Raw genomic sequence first — 21,819 nt, 5'->3', positions numbered from 1 at the left:
GTTAAACCGGTCCACTGAGACACACACCGATGGTTTGAAGTGTTCCTCCAGGTCTTCCATTGCGTGTGCGTACACGTCGTCGTCATCCGTCTCTCTCTTCTTAGGAACCAAGCTTTTGTAGATCCTCAGGCCTTCCGGGCCCAGGTTTAGCAGTAGGATACGTTTCTTTCTCGGTGGCTTGAATTTCTCCTCACTCTCGTCTTCCAGTACTTCTATGAAGTTATCTATGTACTCCTTCCAGTCCTCCCATTTCATAAGGGGTTCCCCAGGTCTGGGAAGGAACTGGACAGGTGCTATCGCAAACCCCGCTTGCGCGCTCATCTTCTCGCCCCTGGATGTGGGCGGCGCACCTCCCTGGCTTCTCGGGCTCCCCGGCGCGCCGTTTCGTTCCTCCTCGCTGAGTAAGAGTGGAGGGCTGCTCCTTTCAGCCCCTTCCCGCTCAGGTGGGGTAGCCAGTGAGGTACCTGTGGGCCTAGATCGTAACTGGTTTCCTGCTTTGGTTTGTGATGCAGTTCCCAACAGGTTGCTCGCCGCACCCCTGCAGTGTTCGGTTCCACGTGCTGTCGACTGCGTTGCGCTCCTTGTGGTGCCCGGTCAGGGTGTGGTCGCTGCACGTTCCCTCGGGCCCTCCTTGCTCTCCGCTCCGCGACTCTGCTCCGTTCCTCCGTTCTTCACGTAGTCAGCGTCGTGGGGGTCGTGGGTCGCTGATCCCACCCTCGTCGCCACTGTAATGATGTACTTCCTTCCCCCAATAACTCTCGGAGGCAAGCTTCAGGTTTACTCTATTTATTCAAGTAGTATCATACAAGGAGCGCTAAGCATGTCTTCTCTCCAGCCAGCTCACGCGCTAATGCCTCGCTGCGCACGCCGCTTCCCTACGTCACCGCACGTCACGTAGCCACGTGACGTGCACGTTAACACGCTCACTACAAATTCGAATCTTCAAATAAATCAATCTTCAGTGAATCACTGAAAAAGGCACAAGAGTCCGTAAAGAGGAACTGGTGTAGCGTGCTTGACTCCACAATCAAACCTTACTCATCGCCAGTATTATAATACCAGTCCGATGGAATTTAAAGCTGTTTATTGAGTAGCATAAAGACACCAAAAACAATGTCTAATCGCCAATTCTGCTCCCGGCCCCACACTGCTTACATTGGAACCCTCCTCCATGGAGACTGTGAGCATTCCTGGCATGCGCTGACTCAAGCATTTAAAGTCACAATACAACAATATAAATACAACAGTGATCTTATACTTCATATTTCAAAACTAAGTCAAACATTATTTGCCTAATCCAAAAGTATTGCTAAATAAGTTTCCTCCTTTGCCCCAATAATGTTTTATGTAATGTGAGATATGATAAATCTTGATCAAACTCCATGTTGTACATTTTTCTATTTCACATTCAGCAGTAAAAATGAAAAGGGCCATTATCGCCGCTTTAGCAGGACTTTTTCTCGCTAAAGCGGCGATAATTTTATCGCCCTATTACCAAGCTGTCGCTAACACTAGTTAGCGACAGCTTGTAGGCGATGGCGGGCATTGTGGGGCCCGCTTTGCATGTCAGCGATAATTATCGCTAATGACATGCAAAGTGGGCGTGCCAAAATGTCAGCGACTGAAAACAGTCGCTGCAATCGCTATCGCCTATGATCAACACAGGCGTAGTTTTGGAAATATTCGTGCTGAGCGCGAATATCTCCAAAAGCTAACGCCTGCCCTGACCAGTTCTTAGCCATGTTATCCAATGAGAGGTGGATAACATAACTAAGAGCATTGTCACTGTAATTCCTGAATATAGCTGTATTGACAGCGATATTCACGCATTTCGCCCGTTTTTTATCGCTTCTGAGATAAACCTTGATAATAGCAAGGTATCTCAGCGATAAAAACAGGTGAAGGGCGGCGATAGGAATATTCCCGCTAAGCCAACATAGCGATAATTATCGCTAGTTGTCGGTAATATGCCCCGTAATGCCCTTTTTAAGGGAATCTGAACACTCGTACTTTGTACCTTTCATCATATGTTTTCAGTTTATTGTTTAGCCGTAACGCCAGATCATGCTTGACTGTGTTAAGAGACACTCTGTCTCAGTCAGTCACCTGACCTGATGCATATACCTTACCTTGCTTGTGAATTTTCGAGTCTTCACCCTTAGAGAAATTTATTGAAGGGACTTGACTTTCCCCGACATCCTTGTGGCAAAGTTTATAGCGCCAAGCCCAACAGAAGTGAGGATTTCCACTGCAGGATGTCCCTTAAGGACCAGAACTTGTATTACTGTGAGCCTGGCTGTAACCCATCCGAACTCTTCAGGATATAAGATGATGGTCAGGCAGGCAGCAAAAGGTTTGGGTGTGTCATGGTGGTTCTGGAAGGGGATGTGCCATGGCGTGGCATAGTAGGGGCTGAGGCTTGCACGCTATAAGTTACCAACAGTTGTATCCTGCTGTATAGCTCATTATACATTCGTACGTTTTTAAGAGGTTGCACACAGTCTTTGACTACACTCTGTCCTGGATATTACTATTTTCACAGCAGTCCCTAGTGACAAACATTAATACAAATGTGTACATCTGAGTAACAAACAGCTACTCACCACAAACTCTGCTCATCTCGAGGATTATATCTTCGAATACTATGGGGAAAAAGTATAACATGTTATATTCAAACCGAATCTGAATAACGGACGGTGCTTAAATAAAGATTACTCCGAAAAGTTAACTGCTTTATCTACTATTATTCACACCCTTTTGTTTGTCACTATAAACTGAAGGTGCAGTTCAGCAGAGGTTTCTACGTTTGCTGCATTCAGCAGTCCACACGCACATCTGTTTATGTCAACAACGTCATTTTCAATAAATATACTTTAAGGACTCACTTGCATGCATAAAAATGTTATTGAAGAGGCTAGATTGCACCACACGTGGTTATTTTGTACCTTTTCCAGCAATTTCAAGTGTAGAAACATCTTGCCCTCTGTCATCCTTCAACGTTGCCTTATACACACCTTGATCCTTCTTCGATAGCTAGAGAAACACAGCATTACAAAGATGCATTAGGGGGATTATATTTGAAGTGGCACTTTGACTTCCAAGTGTGTTCTAGTCTTATTAAATTCATGGAAAACGGTGGTGAAGTCACTGTTGGTCAGCATAATGCGCCAACAATGGCAGAGAGTGATGAACTCAGACTGAGGTGTTTGTTTGTTTCAATTCTGCTTTCAAAGATACACGCCTGATTGCTCCAGTGAGAACCTGAGTATTTAGGAGTGGAGCAAAAAGCAGTTCGTAAAAATAGGTATTTCTTCCAGCTGGAATTCGAAAACATGTAATCTCAGTATTAATCAAAAAACTCATTTGTGTGAGCAGATGAAAAAATATTTATTATTTACGTGGAGGGTGCAATGCGTTATTCATATGTTCAGTGCAAAAATCTATGCTGCACGCAATTATGTAGGGGCCAGGATGGCTGGGCATTGACACACTCTGGCTTGAGTTGCACCTCTTTGGATCCCTCCCTATTGTGAAAACTTGCAGATGCAAATGCTATTCCATGACTAGCGTCCGAGTGGGAGGAAGAGCTGATATTGTGTCAGGTATCTCATTTATTAATTGTCTAAAACATCCCCAGTGCGTGTAGAGTAGTCTTTTTATGAATAAACCTATAGAAACAGACCTGGCTCAGGCTGCTATCCTCAGTGCATACATTGACCTTTAGCACACTTACATCTACATCAATGCTGCCAAATCCACATGCTGCATTGCCCTAATATCCTCCCTTAACTTTACTCTCCGAGATCATCACGATCACTCAACTACCTCCAGGCTCACCATTGCCCTATTTGATCATAGCAGTAGCAACTTTTCATTCTTCTCCTCTTACACAATATCTAGCAGACTAACACACCTCCACTCTCTTATACCAAATCTACAGTCCCCTGCCACTCAGTACAGTTAGAGTATTTTCAGATCTCGAAACCTGTCAGTAAACCCAATACATAACTGATTAAACCCTTACACCCTCCAACTACTCATACTCCTAGTTTTCTCCTCCAATGTTTTGACCAAAGCGATCATCCTTCTTTCACTAAAACCAATGGCAATAGAATTTTTGCAACTTACTTTACCCACTTTAAGATGGCTGCACTGGCTTGACTCTAGTAATAGAATGCCTAAGAGGGAACCCAGTACTTCTCCTTTGCTCATGAAATCATTTTTGCTCGGTTCCTTTAAATTTCTGTAGTCTTTGGTATTATCAAAAAGACAACAATATTACAGACTTTGACTTCCTTAATCTATCATAGGTAAAATATTATAATGATTCTGATCCTACTTTATAGTTGCTGCTTCTCACTCTCCTGGTGATTCTCTTCCCACAAACCCCCAGACTACTGGCTATACACAAACGTTCAGACCAGGGGAATTTGATTGTTCTATTTTCACTACCTACCAATGTAACATTGCCCCCTCCTTTGCATTCTCTTTTCAATTTTATATCGATCTCATGTAGATTCTTCGTTTCTCATGGTCCTGCCATTTTACATACATAGAATCTCGCATGTTACTCCAATTAGATGCTGGAAGCCTCTGAGCCCTTTAATGCTCAACTCTTCTAAAACCAAACTCAGTTACTTCTCGAAATTTCTTGATCCCACTAACTATAAGATCTCATCACCTATTCTTGAACTCTATATCAATCTCAACTTCAAGTTAAAACCTTCAAGCACAATTGAAAATCATCTGCAATAATTTTTTTCCTACTCCACCTTTACTGACAGATTCCAAAATCAGAAAAATCTGATCAAAAATCCCCTGAATAGAGGCTGAGTCCCACATCACTACTCTTATGACTAAGCTAGATATATGCACTACAGTATTGAGGTTAATGCTGGATGTCTGTGGCTGACTTTTAAATGGGCCCTCTTTTTCTCCTAGTAACAGTGATATAATGTGTTTAACTTCATGTGCAATTTTTTTAAAGTGTCCTGGAAAAAACAGGGCATCTAGGTTCGAAGGACTGCTATCATACCCCTCTTTACATTTCTCCTCTAGGAGTACTATGATTGTCATGAATTAGGTTTCTTAACCTGGAGCAGAAGCACAGTGCTTACCATCGTACACCCCTAGCAAGCTAGACACAATCAATAAAACTGAAACTGTGCAGCTGTCAACAGGAGCGATGCCTTTCACTAAAATGGTCCCATTAACATCATAGACAATGTGAGTGATGCTTGATACCTATGTACCTCAGAGCATGAAGAAGAAAAGCTGTCTCCTTTTTGGCAGCTACCTATATAACACATCTGTTGCATATCAGTGCCATCCATAACCATTATCTATTTCTTAAAGTGCATTCTTTCTTGGCTAGTTTTTTAGGCTGTGTGATTAACAATATAGCTTACTTTCATGGGCTGTACAATTGTTTGTAAGCTTGATGAGTCTTGCTTTATTTCAGAAGGGATGACTCTGATCTTTAATTATCTGTAGCCGTAGGCTATGTGGATAGTCCCAGAATTAAAAAAAAATTGCAATGCGATTTTTGTAATGACTCCGTGGCAGGATTGGGTGGGTACAGGCAGCACTTGATGCGATATTGATTTAGGTAGTGTAGTTCCCCTTTGGCATGGTAATTACATTTGTAGAGGTATTCATTTACTTGATGCAGCAGCAATGTTTTTTTTTTATTGAAGGGCAACATTCTACTATGTGAAGGGTGACAGGTTAAAAGAGTGCGGGTTTATAGTGTTGGCTTTGTTAGAGTTATTTTTTGTGTCATGAGTAATGCCCACTGCACGGTATGTGAACATGTATTTATATTTTCAACTATTGTTAATAATTTACAAGAATTCACTAAATTAATTTACACTTTTTAGTAATTAACACTTTTGAGTAAGTTAACTACTTTTCAGTATTTACAAATCCCAAGAGCAAGTAAGCTGAATGCCCCCACTTACTGTGCATAGTAAATAGCTTACTCTTGTGTGTGTGGGTGAAGTCCTCCCCTAGACCACTCCCTGACACTCTCTAAGCCTCTCTTACTCCTCCCAAATCCACCCCCTTTTGTAGTAAGTCTGACCCTCTTTTAGGCCTCGTTCCTGTGTTCCTCCCACATTAACTACTAAAACATACATTTACGTATGCGAAGACTCCACAGTCAGAATGGAGAACTCTGCAAACATAAATATGGGTAATGGAGAGGTGTAAAGTATGCTCGTAGCTTGTAACTAGCAGTTTGTAGAATCTTTTGTGGCACTATAAAGTGCAGTTTCTGAATTAGATCCGGAGTTTGTGAACACCGAAAAGCAGTAATCTCGCAGAAAAGTGTAAACTAACTCAATAATGTAAATTAGGTTTGCAGATCAGGCCCTGTATGCCGTTTAAGAAATAGAGTAAAGAACCAAACACCTGTTTTTGAAAACTGATGCTAGCAGTTGGAAAGCCAGCAGTTACTCTTCTCTCATCCAGGGCCATATTACCTACTTTAGGTTTTAGCATGAACATGCAGTTTCAAAGACGTCTGTAAGCCAAACATAACTTCCATTCAAAGTTTAGATATGCTGCTTTTCACAACTCGGAATCAGAATGCTGCAAATTGGCCAGTCTATTCTTGTTTTGGAGATTTATAGGTCATTGAATGCTGCTCTGATGGTTCACTTAGATTTTCGGAAAAGGCATCATGATAGTAAAAGCATTGCAAACCTTTTAACAGCAAAAACATTTATTTTGCACATCTACTTTTGATATATTTGGCATGCTTTACCTTTACAATTGGAAATCTACAAATCCCTTTTTGCAAATCAGGGGCTTCTTCCGATTGAATTTCAGCATCATCCCTGTACCATCTAAAAACTGTTTCTTTCTTGATATTGGCTACCTGCAAACAAGAATAAAAATAGGCATGATTGTTATATTAAATAATCATCACCAGTTTCTGCCCTACATTGATTTCATGCACTGATCACAATTTTACTTACATCGCACAAACTTGCATTAAGTCATTAAAGTTCATCCACAGAAATAGGGGCAGCCTAATAGCAAGAAATATGAACGTATGGCTGTGTTGGACACAAAAAGGAAGTATGTTTTTATATGACCTAGAAGCCTGACTGGAACGACGTGAAGGAATTAATACCATGATCTAGGAGGATGCTTCCATTGTCATATTCGGTGACATAAACTACCCTTATTAGCTCAATCTGTCTGTATAATAAACAACAATTAGTATGGAAAAAGATAAAAATGTAGAACCCAGAGCTACTTTCGCTAACCAAGACTTACCTTGCTTATGAGGTCCGTCTCTTACCTAATCATCTTGGCTCTGATTTTATTACAAGAACATCACAATCTGTTTCCATACGGGGGGATGCTAATATGTGTACGAAAAAACTTGAGCTTAAGGTACTTAAATCTACATTGTAACCAAGGGGTAGATAGGCAATTGCCAGTAGGTAATGTATGATCAAAGTATGTTTTTGTTTGGTGTATAGGCCACATATAGACGAGCCTGGCATGCTGGACATGCTTTGATTTGAATTGCTGGATTGGTCTGGGGAGATATTTATAATGGATGATTTTAATTATGGTATGGATAATATCATTGATTATACCAACCACTCTGCCTCTCCCTGCGTGGTTAAAATGAGGGCATCTAACCTGGAACTCACCCATCTACATGGGCCGGCCGATGTATGGAGGATCTACAGCCTATTAAGCTGGGATGTACTTTCTTCTGGTCTCCACATACACTTTACTCTAGGATAGACATGGCCTTTGCTAGTGAGTGCCTGATTGAAGATGCAGAAATGGAAGTTTGTCCCTAGATAACTTCTGGGCATAACCCCATATTACTATCATTTAATCTTAACCCGATTAGAGGAACACAGCTTTCAGTTTTCGTTTCACTGCTGCATTCTTTTGATCCTGATTGCTACAAACATAAGTCTGGCTTGCTTATGGAATTTTTGGGGACTAATACAGGTACAGGCTCACTGCTGGTGATGAGGGACGCAATGATGGCATACATTAGGGGCATCACAGTGCAGTTCATTCTTAATAAAAAAAAAAATAAGGGTATGCAAGGCAGTGCAATACTGCTATGCGAGTCAATTCTACAGTTGGAAATAAGCCACTGGAGGTTCTGATTAGTAGGTCCATTACCTCAACCTAATTGAAAAACGGTCTCTTTTGAGCAGGGCCGGACTGGGACTAAAACTTGCCCAGGCAAAGAGCTCGACTGGCCCCCCTGGGAGTGGCCGAACTGTTTTCCAGGGCCGATTTCGGCCAATTTTGTTAGAGGGCCGTTTTTGCAAATGGCCCTGTAACAAAAACGCCCCCCAGGGGTCAAAAATCGGCCCCCACCTTAGCGGCCCAAAGGGGAAGCGCCCGGTGCCCGCTACGACTAAGATTATGGAGATAGGGTCGGCGAGATCTGGCACATCAAATCTCTGATAGAAAGTCAAGGTGCACAATCCCCTATATTAAAGACAGCGATGGAATAGCTTATATTCATCCCCAGGCTATTGCAGAGCAATTCTCATCTTTCTGTCAGGTACTATTTATTAGCCCCAAGCAATTAGTCTGTCCAGGTTTATGGATTATATCCAGGGCTGCTGATTGGCATGTACACTTCAGAAAGACAACTCTGGCAGGGAAACTGAGACAGCTCATGTAGCTCTGCCACCGGGCATTCCTAAGTGTAACTCAACATAGTGATGAGTGGAGAAGTGCCTATCACTTGGAACATGAGTAACATCTTTGTGTTTCTGGAGAAAGGTAAGCCATCTGATGACAGGGACTCTTATCAACCCATATCTTTCGAAGGTTTTTGCGAAGCTCACAGACACCTGGCTTGCTCCCCTCCTGCCAGTCCTAGTCTCACAGCAGCAGCTTGGCTTAATACCAGGCAGGGACACCACCAGCCACGTCTATACTGCAATTGCTGCTTTTGACACTGCAGTAAGATATGATAAAAGAATAGGGAGGATTTTATTAGATGCTGAGAAGGCTTTCATCTGCGTTGTATAGGGGGTGTTTATGGGCGACAATTGTAGTTTTCAGTGTGGATTTCAGTTCTTTAAATGGGGACAGTCATTATATAGCAACCCTTGTGCTAACCTAGCTTAATCCAGGACATTTTCACTGCTGTTTAAAACCCATCAGGGCACCGCAGGAGTGTCCCTTATATAGTCTTTTAGTCACTCTATATATGCAGCAGTATTGGCAATCCGTGCAGCTAATGACGGAATTCAGGCATTGATCTCTAGTGGCTCTGAACTTAAGATCACCGCATATGCAGACGATGTTACTATCTTTTCATCTAACCAGTCGCGTTTGATCATATAATAGACTAGCTTAACCATCGCACGTTGCTGCAATCTGAGAAGAAAGGAAATTGAAGGAAACTTGTTATGATAGTATTCAATTTACATTGGGTCATTTTTATTGAAACTTATTCATTTTAATATGGAAAACATTTTAAAGTGTTGTTTTAATTCTGTTTATTTATTCGAGTGCCTGTGGATACACAGTATTATTTGTTTTTCCGTCTGGTGTGTACACGAATAAATCATAAGGTTTTCCGACGCGTGAGCTGGCCGCATACAGTTGTCCATGTGAGAAGCACGGATTCTCCAAATCTACACCACACACTTGCAGCGATTGTCCTTGTGCTTTGTTGCAAAAGCGAGTCGCACAGTAAACTGTAAACGTTCAGTTTTGGAAAGATTATGATTTTTTTTTTTTGCCATAAACCTTCGCAGGAGTGTACTCAACAAACTTTTAACAATGTTTTTTTGGTTTTTTTTTTGCCAGAAACCTTCGCGGGAGTGTACTCAACATCTTCCCAAAGTTTCATGGCGATCGGATGAATGGTGTACTAATGCATAAAGGACAAACAGACATACTTTCGTTTTTGAGGCTAAAAGATTTTGACCATTCTCAGGCTAAAAGTTTAATGTAGCTTAAACCCAAGTGTTACTGAACTTTTAAACAAGATTCCCAATTTCAGAGGTAGCTTCAACAACTATATATCTGGGTATTAGGTACTCAGGTCGATAACATTTGCAAATTGAATTATAAGCCTTTGTTAGTGTCTGTCATTTTTAAATTACAGTTCCAGAACAGGCTCCTGATGTTGTAATGTTACAAAAAGGAACGTTTTGCCAACATTTTTGTATTTATTTTTGGCAATCTCACTCGGGGTCCCGATCTCGATTTTCAAACGTTTGGAAGGCACTATAGGCAGTTTTATATATCGGGTATAGACAGGATAGATGTGTTATATGTCTTCTAAAATTTCATTTTAAGCAGGGGTAGGTTGCAAGTTATATTTCTGGGCAGCATTTTCTGCCCACTTGCGTAATTTCCTAACAAAGGCAGAATCAGATTCCTCGGTTCTCGAATATTGACTTGTACTAGGGACTGAATCTAGACAATATCCCTATAGAGTCAGGTATCTTTAGCTTTGAAACCCAGTGATACGCTATTATGGAATAATCCAGGCTTGTGTAAGATTAGGGGAGAAGACTGTTTGGCAGCTTTACAATCTTAATGGATTCCACTCATTTGTTGGGCTTCAGGCCTCTTATGATCTCCCTCATCACTTTCAAAATAAATATTTATAGTTAAGGGATAATTTTATTTTAGGTTGCAAGGACCCAATCAAGCTGGCAGGTTCGGATATGATGTCTTGCTTACATAAGACACTTAGGAATCCTCTAATTGGAGCAATCTACCAAGGGTTCCGTCAGCATAGGATCGATATTAGCCCACTACTTGCGGCTCAGGGGAGTAGGATACTTTCTTCTGGGATCTTGTCATTAGAAATTCATTGTGCCCTTGAGACTGTTGATTGCTGGGTGTGCTCCATAAATCTAAAATGGCAGCAATTTAAGACAATTTGTATTCTGTATTACACACCGAAAAAAATTGTAAAATGGGGTGGCAATCTTGGTGCTGATAAGACTAGCTGCCATAAGTGTGGATTCTCTACAGCAGATATTCTACACATGTTTGTTACCTGTTCCACCCTTAAGGAATTTTGGGAAGGGATTATTCAACTAACAACATCTTGCCTTGGATTTGAAGTACAGTTTGCCCCAAAGGAGATTGTGATGGGATATAAAATGGAATTCAATTTTTGCTTCAAATGGCTGCTGTCAATAATAATTGTTTCTGTTAGGCTTTGTGTCCCCAGGTCATGGGTCTCTCTATCTCTGCCAAGGACAGCCGAGTGGTGGGCTGTCAATATGCTGTGGAATTGAGATGTTTTAGTGTTGTTTTTTACTCTTTGCTATACTGGTCTTATATTCGTATTCCATACACTCTGTTGTTCCATCATTGTACGGCAGGCTCAATCAATTATTTGTAAATATGTATGTGTAACTGGGATAACTCTCCACATTATCTTTTTTTGTGGGTAGAATGTGTAATGATCATGTCTGACTTAATAATAAAAAAATTAATAAATAGACCATGGTGAGAATATGGAAACTCTAAAAGAATAGCTTATCAATCTCCACATTCCTACATTGTTAAAAGATGGGCTATTGGGAGGGGTAGGTTGGTACCTAACACCAGAAACAAGGCCCCCAACACAGTGGTGGGTCCTAAATAGGATCTCTATAATTTAGTCCCTTGCTCAACCCATGGTAGCTGACACTGAGCAATAAGGCTTAACTTAGGAGACAGGCATGCAAAGTATTTAAAAACATCAATACAGTAAATAAGTAAGACACAACACACAATACAAATCCCACACCAACTTATAAAAATAGAAAATATTTGTATCTTTAAAATTACATTACAAATATGAAAATCCAATGTAGGGAACCAGAGATATGATTTTTTTAAGAATAAACACTTTCTAGTGCTTAGAAAACAATAGCGCCACTTCTGGACATATGGTCACGCTTGACCGGCGCAAAGTCAAAGATTGAGCCTGAATGTGATGGAGCCCAGCTCTGATTTCGCTCACGGTAGACCTTTACAAAATATTACCTTTAAACTTAGAACATTTCTGCAGCTTTTTCTGCCCTCACTACTCTCCACCAGTCCGGGTTCACTGGTTTGACTTTCAGGGAGCTCCCAGTCAAACTCTGGAAGTTGGACCACCAGAGCTCTTCAGTGGGATAAACCTGGAATCTGGGCCAGGTCGTTGTTGAAGGTGGCTGGCTTGGCTAATGCAGTCGAGTCGGTCTCCTCCTGGAGCTTTTTCCAAAAAGTTTCCCAAAGTTACCCTGATTTCTAGAGGTCCTTCTGGAATGTCTCCTGGTGGGTTCCAGGGATGAAAACACAAATCCAAGGGCCTGGATTCTCCTAGATGGTGCTCAGCCAGTCTGGATTTCACTTCCCACAGTCCACTTGGTCAACCCCTAAAACTCCACTGGGCGCACCCCAGGTGGGTGAATCTGGCTAGAGATTGGTCAGTTTAGCTCTGTTAAACTGTAACTGCAGGGAGTCCACTTCTTACTCCTTCTTTAGGCAAGGCAAAGTCCTCAGAGCAGCTGTAGTCCCATATAGGGCACCAGGTAGGACCCTGGGTTCAGATCAGGATTCCAACAGAACAATTCTCCTTCTTCTTGTAGTTTCAGGCACCAAAGCTGGGAGGCTATGCACCTCTCACATATTTAATCTCGGCTTCTAAGAATCAAGGGGGGTGGGCACACCTGACCAAAGGGAACCAGGGTGTTCCCCAGGCGCATGACCACTTCCTCCAAAGTGTGGCATCCTCTTGTTCCTCCACTATTCCTCCAAAATCCATCATGGTTGAAATCTCAGCAGATCAGCAAGAGCTAACTCAGCCGACTCTCAGTTTGGCTTGTTTCTATAGCTCTCCACTCCATAATATCTGCAAATTCCTTCCTTAAGTCGGCTAGCTGGCTGTGGCACAGGGGACTATGGGTAGGTAAAGCTGGCATTCCCTGCCTATCCTCTCCTCCTTTGTAGTCTCATGCTTTATGACCCCCTCCTGTGCCCTGGCATTTCTGTGTAGTTGCAGAGCTCTCTCCAGCAAATAGCCTTTCCCCAGGATAGCCACTTACCACCTAATCAAGGCAGCCTTGCTAAGCCTGTTAGCACTGACCAATCAGGAAAGACAGAAGGAAGGCTGAGTTTTGGCTTACAGACAAGAAAGTGTTATAACTTATTTTCTGTGTAAGTTAGGATGAATTCAACAATAGCAATGTGTTGGATTTATCAATACCATTCTGTTAAACTTGGCTGGGCAAGGGGATCACACACTTAGATAACCCCTGCTCACCCCCTTGGTAGCTTGGCAAAGCAGACAGGCTTATCTCAGAGGCAGTGCGTTAAGCATTTATGACCATATACAGTAATAAAGTGAATACACTACAAATGGACACGACACAGTAGTATTATAAAAATAAGGATGTTTATATAAGGCTTAGCACAAGACCAAATAAGGACAAAAATATACCACAATCTTAATAAATACTCTTGGAAGGAAAAAATATTAGTTCAAGTGTAGTTTCTTCTTAGCACAAAGTCTTTAGTAACAAAAGCAACTCATCTTCTTTAGATCACAGTTCTTGGCAACACTGTAACCCCCACAGGAGTCACACGACGTCGAGGCAAAGTTAATCCAAAGGGTCGGCGTCGACCGCGAGGAGTGCTACGTCGAGCCCGGAGTCGAACAGACCCCCACAACACAGTACCTTGGAAAACAAAGAAAAGATGATCTACGGCATCGAGGTGTCCCGGCGTCGAGTCTTCGGCGTCGATCGGGCCTCGGAGTCGGGGCGATCAGCAGCGGCGTCAACACATGTCAGACAGGAGCAGCGCTCACGAGGCAAAGCAGGATACAGCGTCGTCGTCGATGTCGATGTCGATGTTGCATGAGTGAGCAGCGCTCAAGGCGTCGAGAGGGCTCAGTGTCGAGGCGTTGGTAGCGGCTTCGCTACTAGCGTAGATCGGGCCCGGCGGTCGGCGTCGAAGATGCGGGACACGGGAGCTGCACTCACGATGTCGAGCTGGATTTGGCGGCGTCCGGCGGCGGCGGGATTGCTGGATTTCTTCAGAGGTGCTGGACTTTGAGGTTCCAGCAACAAGCACTTTCAGCAAATGGTGAAGTCCTTTAGCCCTGTGACTTCAACAGGAGGCTGGCACTCTTCCAGCCCTCGGAGATTTCCTTTGCAAAGTTTGAGAGTAGTTGACGAATAGTTATCAAGGACCCCCTGAATACATAGAGTTTGTGATTCCTAGGTCAGGGATAAATAAACAATCGACAAGAAACAACCTAGGCAATCATAACTAGAAATTGATATTAAAAAAGGAAATATTAAAGGAAAGAGAGCTACCAGTGAATTCAGATTCTGATATTTATTAACATTTATATTAAAATAGACATTCATTTCATATACATTAAAAAATCATAAACAGATCAATTAATCACCGTACATAAAAAACAGTTGAATACAACACACAGTTATTGACTTATCATTAAAAAATCATGTATAAGAAGTGGCACAATAATTCTCGACGCGCGTTTCGGCGACCAACGCCTTCTTCTGGAGGAGAGTACACACTCAGTTCCTCTCTACTGGTTCCTTGGCAAAAATAAAGAAGTGACTGCAGGATTCCCCCCAGCAAACAGCACTCTGGCAGAAGGGGTAGGCAAGTCCTTGGATCAGCAGGCTTCTTGTCCTTGGTTCATGGTTCCTTGTCAGAATTTATCTAAATTCTTTGGTTCAGGGGTCCTTCTCTTATACCCCTTTTCTGCTTTGATCCCTTTGTCCATGCAGGGGAATTCCCCTCATCCTGGGTTTGTTGTGGGTGTAGCCAGTCTGAGGCACCTGGCCTATTCACTGTGCAGGGCAGGGTCCTCAGCTGCCCAGCAGGAGGTGGAGCCAGTATTATCACTGACAGGAGCAGAACCATCAGTCACCCGGCAGGAGGTGGAGCCAGCATTGTGTCAGGCAGGGCAGGCTATCAGGAGCTACTCTTCCCCTACTCTCAATGCAAATGCCTCACTCACCCCACACTGACTCATTCAGACCTCTGGAACCACCCAGCTCCTGTCACACACACACCAAACCAGCAGAGACCGGTAATAGTCAGACAAGAAAATAGCCACTTTCTAAAAGTGCTATTTTCAAACCCAGAGTCCAAAAACCATCAACCCTAATGGATGAGTTATTAAACCCTGAGTTCAGGGATACCAAACTCGACATTGTACCATGCTCCCCGAGCCCGCTGGGTTATAGCTCTTAATAACCCTGGCAGCCCATTCTAACTTATGGAGAGCAGGTAACCTTACAATAGTGAAAAACGAATATGGCTGTCATTCACTATTAGGACATGCCACACACATCAGGGCTTGTCCTACCTTATGCGTACAATGCACCCTGCCCTTGGGCCTACCATAGGGGTGACTAACATGAAGTTAAGGGAAGGTTTGGGGACTGGCAAGTAGGTGTACTTGTGCAGTACGCGTGACAGTACCAGACTGCACGTAGGTCTAGCAATGGCAGACATTTAGACACATTTTACCAGGCTGCTTCTGTGGGTGGCACAATACGTGCTGCAAGCCCACTAGCAGCATTTGTATTTACAAGCCCTGGCACTCCTGGTGCACTATACTAGGGACTGACAGTAAACCAAATAAGCCAAACATGGAATCCAATCAATATTAATTTAACATAGGGAGCACTTGCACTGTGGCACTGATCAGCAGTGGCACAGTGCCCAAAGCAATATACCAGCAAAAACATCGTAAACAGAGGAGGCAAAGAGAAAAAATGGAGGAGCGACTCAGGCCAATGATGTCAGGTCTAACACATTCTGTAACGTCTTTGAATGATATTTTGATATTTTCCTAGCGATAGTTATGAGTCCATTAAATATAGTTGTGTTAGCCTATGAGGCTAAGCATATACTAAGGGAAAAATTAAATTAGCAATGTCTTCCTCACCAGGGCTTATAAAACCTCTTTTATAAAGCCCCTGCTCATAATTACAGGGCCCCACATCCCTGGTACACCTAGGGAAAACCTGTGGGGGGTCCTAATATGTAAAATTAAGGTATATTGATACTTCATAGTGCTCACAGCACATAAGTCAACTTAGTAGTGAGTTTCCTACACTGGGGAAAATAGAATGGGCCGCTTTCATTCACCAGGGTTTATAAAACATCTTTTATAGGGACCCTGCTTTTAGTTACATGAGCCGCCACCCCTGGAACACCTCAGGGAGACCTTGGGGTACCCACAATGTACAAATAAGGTAGATTATCACTTTTAATGTGCCCATAACACCCAAAGTTGGATTTGCAGTGAATTTGAATTTTAAAAGAAGAGCCAATGATCCAGATCATATCCTCAGATCTTTCCTTGGACATTTTCTAACTCAAGTTGATAGTGTCCTCTAACTGATGCACATTTCTTGGCTAGCTGCCATAGTAGAAAAGTCATCTACATACAACTGTATGTTTATCAGAAATTCTGTATACTTATTGGTCTGTATTTCCATAGTCTCTCTAAACGTACAGGCCAGTGGATCAATGCATACTTTTTAGTATACTGAGAGTTAGCTACTATGCATGCCATTAGACTGGCGTAGCACCTTTGCACAGCTTCTATTAAAATATACTGAGATCTTGGCATTAGTAACCCTTAAGTACCAAACACCGACCAAGAGGAATTCAGCAAAAAAAGATCTGATTTATTATGTTGAAGCAGTAGTATTTCACTAGATACTGAAACAAATCATGTTCCTCAGCCATGCCATTCCATGGAAACATCACTCATGAATAAAGAAACAAAGAACACCCATGACATATAACCCATCAGCAGTGCAAAGTAACACCCATTACTAATCTCTGAAAATCTACTACTTTCTAAAACACATCATCTAAAAGTAAGCACCTTAATCTTAATTCTAAAACTGATAAAAAATGAAGGGAATCAAAAACAGTACTATTTCATTAAACATGATGTCCTAGCTCCCTTCCTATTTAATCTGTATACCAACGGGCTGGAATCGGCCATGCTAGTAGGGAGCCAGGACCTTCCATCTATTAACCACCGCCCTATTCCCGCTCTATTAGATGCGGACGACTCAGTTATCTTAGCAAGAACATTAATACAGCTACAAAGGCAACTAGACAAATACTGCCAATTTATGCTTTCCTTGGGGTTGAAAGTAAATAAAAGCAAAACATTTGTTATGCATTTCGGGCCCAAGGCGAAGAACCCTGAACCTGTTTTTATAGAACAAGTCAGATTGGAACGCGCCAGGGAATATCCCTATTTAGGTATTCTAATGGATGACCAATTATCCTGGAAACAAGCAGTGTCTAGTAAAAAGCTACTCTATCAGAGAGCAACCTCCGCTCTTGTTTCCTTTTCAAGTAAATTGAGCAAACCAGCCCCAACCGAGTTGCTTAAAATTTATCACACTAAATGTCATAGCTTAGCAACTTACGGCGCAGGTGTTTGGGGCTATGCTCCAGTAGACGATCTACAAAAGGTCCAAAACGGGTTTTTAAAATACATCTTGGCACTTCCTCAAAGCCCCCCAATTTACGGTTGCCACATTGAGCTGGGCATCGACTATTTAATAGATAACATCAGATGTCAACCAATCCTTTTATGGCACCGTATCTGGAATAAACCGCAATGCCATTTAACCCATTCATTAATAACTGACTGTTTATCCTTGGCTTGTTGGAGCATAATTCCTTGGCTCTTTTATGTCTCCAATTTTTTAAAGGATTTGAACTGCACATCTTACTTCTCTGAGACCACTTCAACATCAGACATCTCCAGGAGTGCCCTGAAAAATCTCTGTTTAAACCATCTCAGAGATTTGCGTCTTTCTCAAGAAGTAATTAAACTAACTAATGTGCAAATCTTAATGGTCCAGACCTCTTCTGGTATCCAACCATATTTAACTTTTTTTTTATCTAATTATGAAAAATTTGTCTTAACTAGGTTTCGTTTTAATTCTTTCTTTCGTCTTGTTACCTTCCCCACTCAATTAAACTGGTCCCATGATTTGATTAAATGCCCGTGTGATGGAATATCACCTCAGTCCACATTACATGTAACATTGTTCTGCCGATATTACGAACAACCCCGCAAGCGCTGGATTATCCCCCTTCTTCGTGCAATGTGCCTGAGAACTTGTCGTCCAGATTATCGGCCCTGCAGTCGTTAGACTCACAAAATGCCGCTAAATGCGTAGCTTGTTTTTTGAAATCATGTTTGAAAATCCGCAGTACAGTTTGAGCTACCGTTCTCATGATTTTATGCCTTTCTGTACACAATTTGTCATAATTGTTTTTATCCATAGTTTTTAAAGTCAATCAGTTTTTATTTGTATTATATATTGTGATTTAAACATGTACTGTAATTTTATGATGTACTTTTTATGATTTTGCTAAGTGCTAATCGAATAAAAGTTTTGAAACGAAACATTAAACATGAAATGAAGGCAATGACATATTATGATAGGGAAAGCAGCAACATTCATGTGATTTTTAACTCCAAACCCCTTTCCAGGAACACCGTATTGAAGGAAGAATAATTGTCAAGTTATTTGTAAAGAAGCAGCATACTTTTAAAATCTTAAAGTGAGCTCACTATACTTGTGAGCCATCAATATGACTGGGTGAACAACAATACTCTTTATTACAATTCTTAGAGAAACAGCATATAAGTTTGTACAATCAAATGTAGTTAGTGTTTATATGGCATAGAAAGTTAAGAACAGAGTTCTGCCTAGCAAACCATCGGATTTTCTATTTTTCAAGGCACATGTTTACCAAATAAATATACATCTTCAACTACGACATTTTCAAGTGTTCTGTGTCATAGAAACACCTTAAATTGTTACAACATCAATATAAAGAGTCCAATTACTGTTAATCACTTGAACACCATTATTTTGTGAATGGTTGTATATTGTCATCTATCCTAATTATAACTCTAACCCTAACCGACAATATTAAATCGTAATAATCTCTAGCCATAACTGAAGTTGATTAGATCTTACCCTAACACACAATTTTAAACTCAACAGAAAGCTCAAAAGCCAACCCTTGCTCTAATGCCAATAGCTAATATAAAGAATATCTGGTTTTCTAGGGCATGCGCCTAAGACAGGCAGAAACCACCACTCTAGTAAGGGCAAAGGAGTTACACGCTGAGGATAACCCCTGCTCACCCCCTTGGTAGCTTGGCACGAGCAGTCAGGCTTATCCCAGAGGAAATGTGTAAAGCGTTTGCGCAACACACTCACACAGCAGCAACACTCTAGGTGCACCACAAAAGAAACTCCACTCAAGGTTATATAAACAATAGCCTTTGTATTATCCAAAACACAATAGAATCATAAGCACACAATATACACAGTGTCAACTGGCACTAGGCAATACACACAGAGGATTAGCAATTGTAAAATACAACCAGTAACTACTGGTACAATAATGACCTCAGCATTATATCTAGCAATATCAATGCATAATGTCTGCATCGCAATGTGGCCCCAAAGAGAAATGAGCAGGGATCAGCTGTGACACCATGGTGCCTCGTGGAGCGCCAATGCTGCTCCAATTAGCCCCCACTCACCGGGACATCTAAGGACTCCTCTGGCTGGCCCACACATGGCCGGAGCTCCCCCTAGCAGCCTCAGATTTGGCACCTGCAGTGCCCGGTACAGGTCCCGCTCACCAGGGTCTTCTCTGTTGCTTTCTGCCTCCTCAGGTCTCCTCATGGCATTAGGAAGGCACCGAAAAGGTGCTGTGGCGGGCCTCTACTCCCACGACCTCTCCTCACTTACCTGGTCTCGTCCTTGAGCAGGGAAAGAAAAAGGCACTGACCATGTGCCTTGAATGCTCCTTCTCCCTCTGTGTACGGGAGCCCTGTCCACTCTCTGGCAGGGGACGTCTGACTTCTGGGTCGCTGCTCCAGGGGGTGGCGGCTTCCTCGAGCAACACAGAGAGGTGGGTGGGCTCCAGCTCCATTTACTGTGGCACAAACACAGGGCTCTCCCTGGCAAACGGGAGCCCCACCCGTAATGCAACAATCAGGGGGGGGTGACTCCACTGCTACTCCGGCATCTTCCAGCGCAGGGTAGGCTCCCGCCTGGATTCCCCTTTCGGTGCGAGGGAACTCAGGCCGCGCTTCTCCTGGGTTGCTGCTCATGAAGCGGCAGCCCCTCAAAGGGCACAAAATGCGGTGTAGGCTCCCGCTTGCATTCTCCTGGTGGGATTGGAGTCCCCTCCTCTGGGGTTCCAGTAATCTGAATATAGCGCTCACGAGGCGCTAGCAGCCAGAGTCCCAAAAAGCAGCGCTGGCCCAGGTCAGCCAGCTTACGGGGCCCTCCAGCAGAGGGGCGGTCCCCCGCAGTGGTTCCTCTTGGGGGCCCAGCGGTTCCAGCGGTTCCAGCACTCAAAACAGCACCAAAAAGGACAGCCTTTACATGGGGTCAGAGCCCTAATATTTATACTATACTTTCCTTTGTCTGCCCTTGGCACAGGGCTTAGGGAACCAGCCTAAACTGGTTCTGGGGGATTTTGGAGCACTCTGTTTACAGGGCCCCTCTTCCCCATTGTCAGGTGGGGGCTCGGTCATCAGACCACCACAGGGGAGCGGAGACAGCATTCACCTAGGCAGGCATAGACCTCTTCAGGGTCAGGGGAATACTCCACACACTAATCCAAATGCAGATCTCCCATTCAGTCTAGCGATAACTCACCCTGCCCTCCCTGGAGCCACACACACCTTAACAGCCCATGTCAGTCCAAAGCCAGACATGCAATCCACATCAGGCAGGCAGACACATAACACACAGAAATGCCAACTTCTAAAAGTGGTACAAAAGGGGGTGGTGATGGACGGAGCATCCGAATCAATCAAACACTCACACCCAGTCAAAAGATCTGGGTTTAATCCATCACCGTTCTTTAGCCCACTCTGCCACCCCAGTTCAGACATGGCTATATGCAAATCAGTCTGACACTGTGCCTCATGGGAACAGTCCAGCCCAAACTGCCAAGCCATGTCTTCCCTGGACCGGAAACTAGGGGTGGGCGGCCAACTACGCTCCTTGCACGGAGTGCGCGTAGTGCCGTCTCCTACGCATTTTGCGTAGCGGGCGTAGCCAGGCGGCACTACGCACGCTCCGCAGACGGTGCGTAGCCGGCCGCCACCTGCCTCCCTCCCGCCCTCCCTAAATCCTTCAATAAAAGGATAGAAAGCTTTTTAAAACACTTACCTTGTCCGCCGCGTCCCCGGGGCTCCCTCTCGCCGTCCCTGGATTCGCGCCACCATTTCGAATACTAATGCGCATGCGCGGGCGCCCGCTCATGCGCATTAGTATTCGAAATGGCGGCGCGAATCCAGGGACGGCGAGAGGAAGCCCCGGGGACGCGGCGGACAAGGTAAGTGTTTTAAAAAGCTTTCTATCCTTTTATTGCAGTATCTAGGGAGGGCGGGAGGGAGGCGGGCGGCGCGTAGTGGGGCTCCGCAGAGTGCGCGGGTGGGCGTAGTTTTGTGCCCACTTCGCGTAGCTCCGCGTAGCCCCACTCCGCACACTACGTCCAGGGCTGCCGGAAACAAGCTTCCGAGGACCGGTTTCAGGCATTCCAGCCGTCTTCAGCCCGGCTTGCTTGAATCCAGTGGCAAAGTGAGCAAGGGACTCAGGTCTGAGCATACCCTGCCACACTTATGGTGGCCAAAAGCGGTACAAAAGGGGGTGGTGATGGACGGAGCATCTGAATCAATAAAAAACTCACACCCAGTCAAAAGATCTGGGTTTAATCTATCACCGTTCTTGAGCCCACTCTGCCACCCCA

At 43.5% G+C, this 21,819-nt stretch overlaps 1 protein-coding gene across 1 annotated transcript in view; it reads right to left on the bottom strand.

The window, feature by feature from the left end:
• The window catches only part of MYOM2 (myomesin 2), a 731,038-nt gene that overhangs the window by 31,118 nt on the left and 678,101 nt on the right, over nucleotides 1–21,819 (bottom strand). Inside the window, exons 29-31 of the mRNA XM_086926415.1 lie at nucleotides 6,767–6,880; nucleotides 2,946–3,033; nucleotides 2,604–2,642 (exon numbers count right to left, since the gene is read on the bottom strand). Of these exons, the coding sequence (XP_086782541.1) occupies nucleotides 2,604–2,642; nucleotides 2,946–3,033; nucleotides 6,767–6,880 (241 nt within the window). The remainder of the gene's footprint in view (nucleotides 1–2,603; nucleotides 2,643–2,945; nucleotides 3,034–6,766; nucleotides 6,881–21,819) is intronic.

Source organism: Lissotriton vulgaris, chromosome 6 (genome assembly GCF_964263255.1).
Source record: "Lissotriton vulgaris chromosome 6, aLisVul1.2, whole genome shotgun sequence".
NCBI classification, from domain to species: domain Eukaryota; kingdom Metazoa; phylum Chordata; class Amphibia; order Caudata; family Salamandridae; genus Lissotriton; species Lissotriton vulgaris.
Note: the sequence above shows the minus strand (reverse complement) of the source record. Positions and strands in the feature narration are given on the sequence as shown.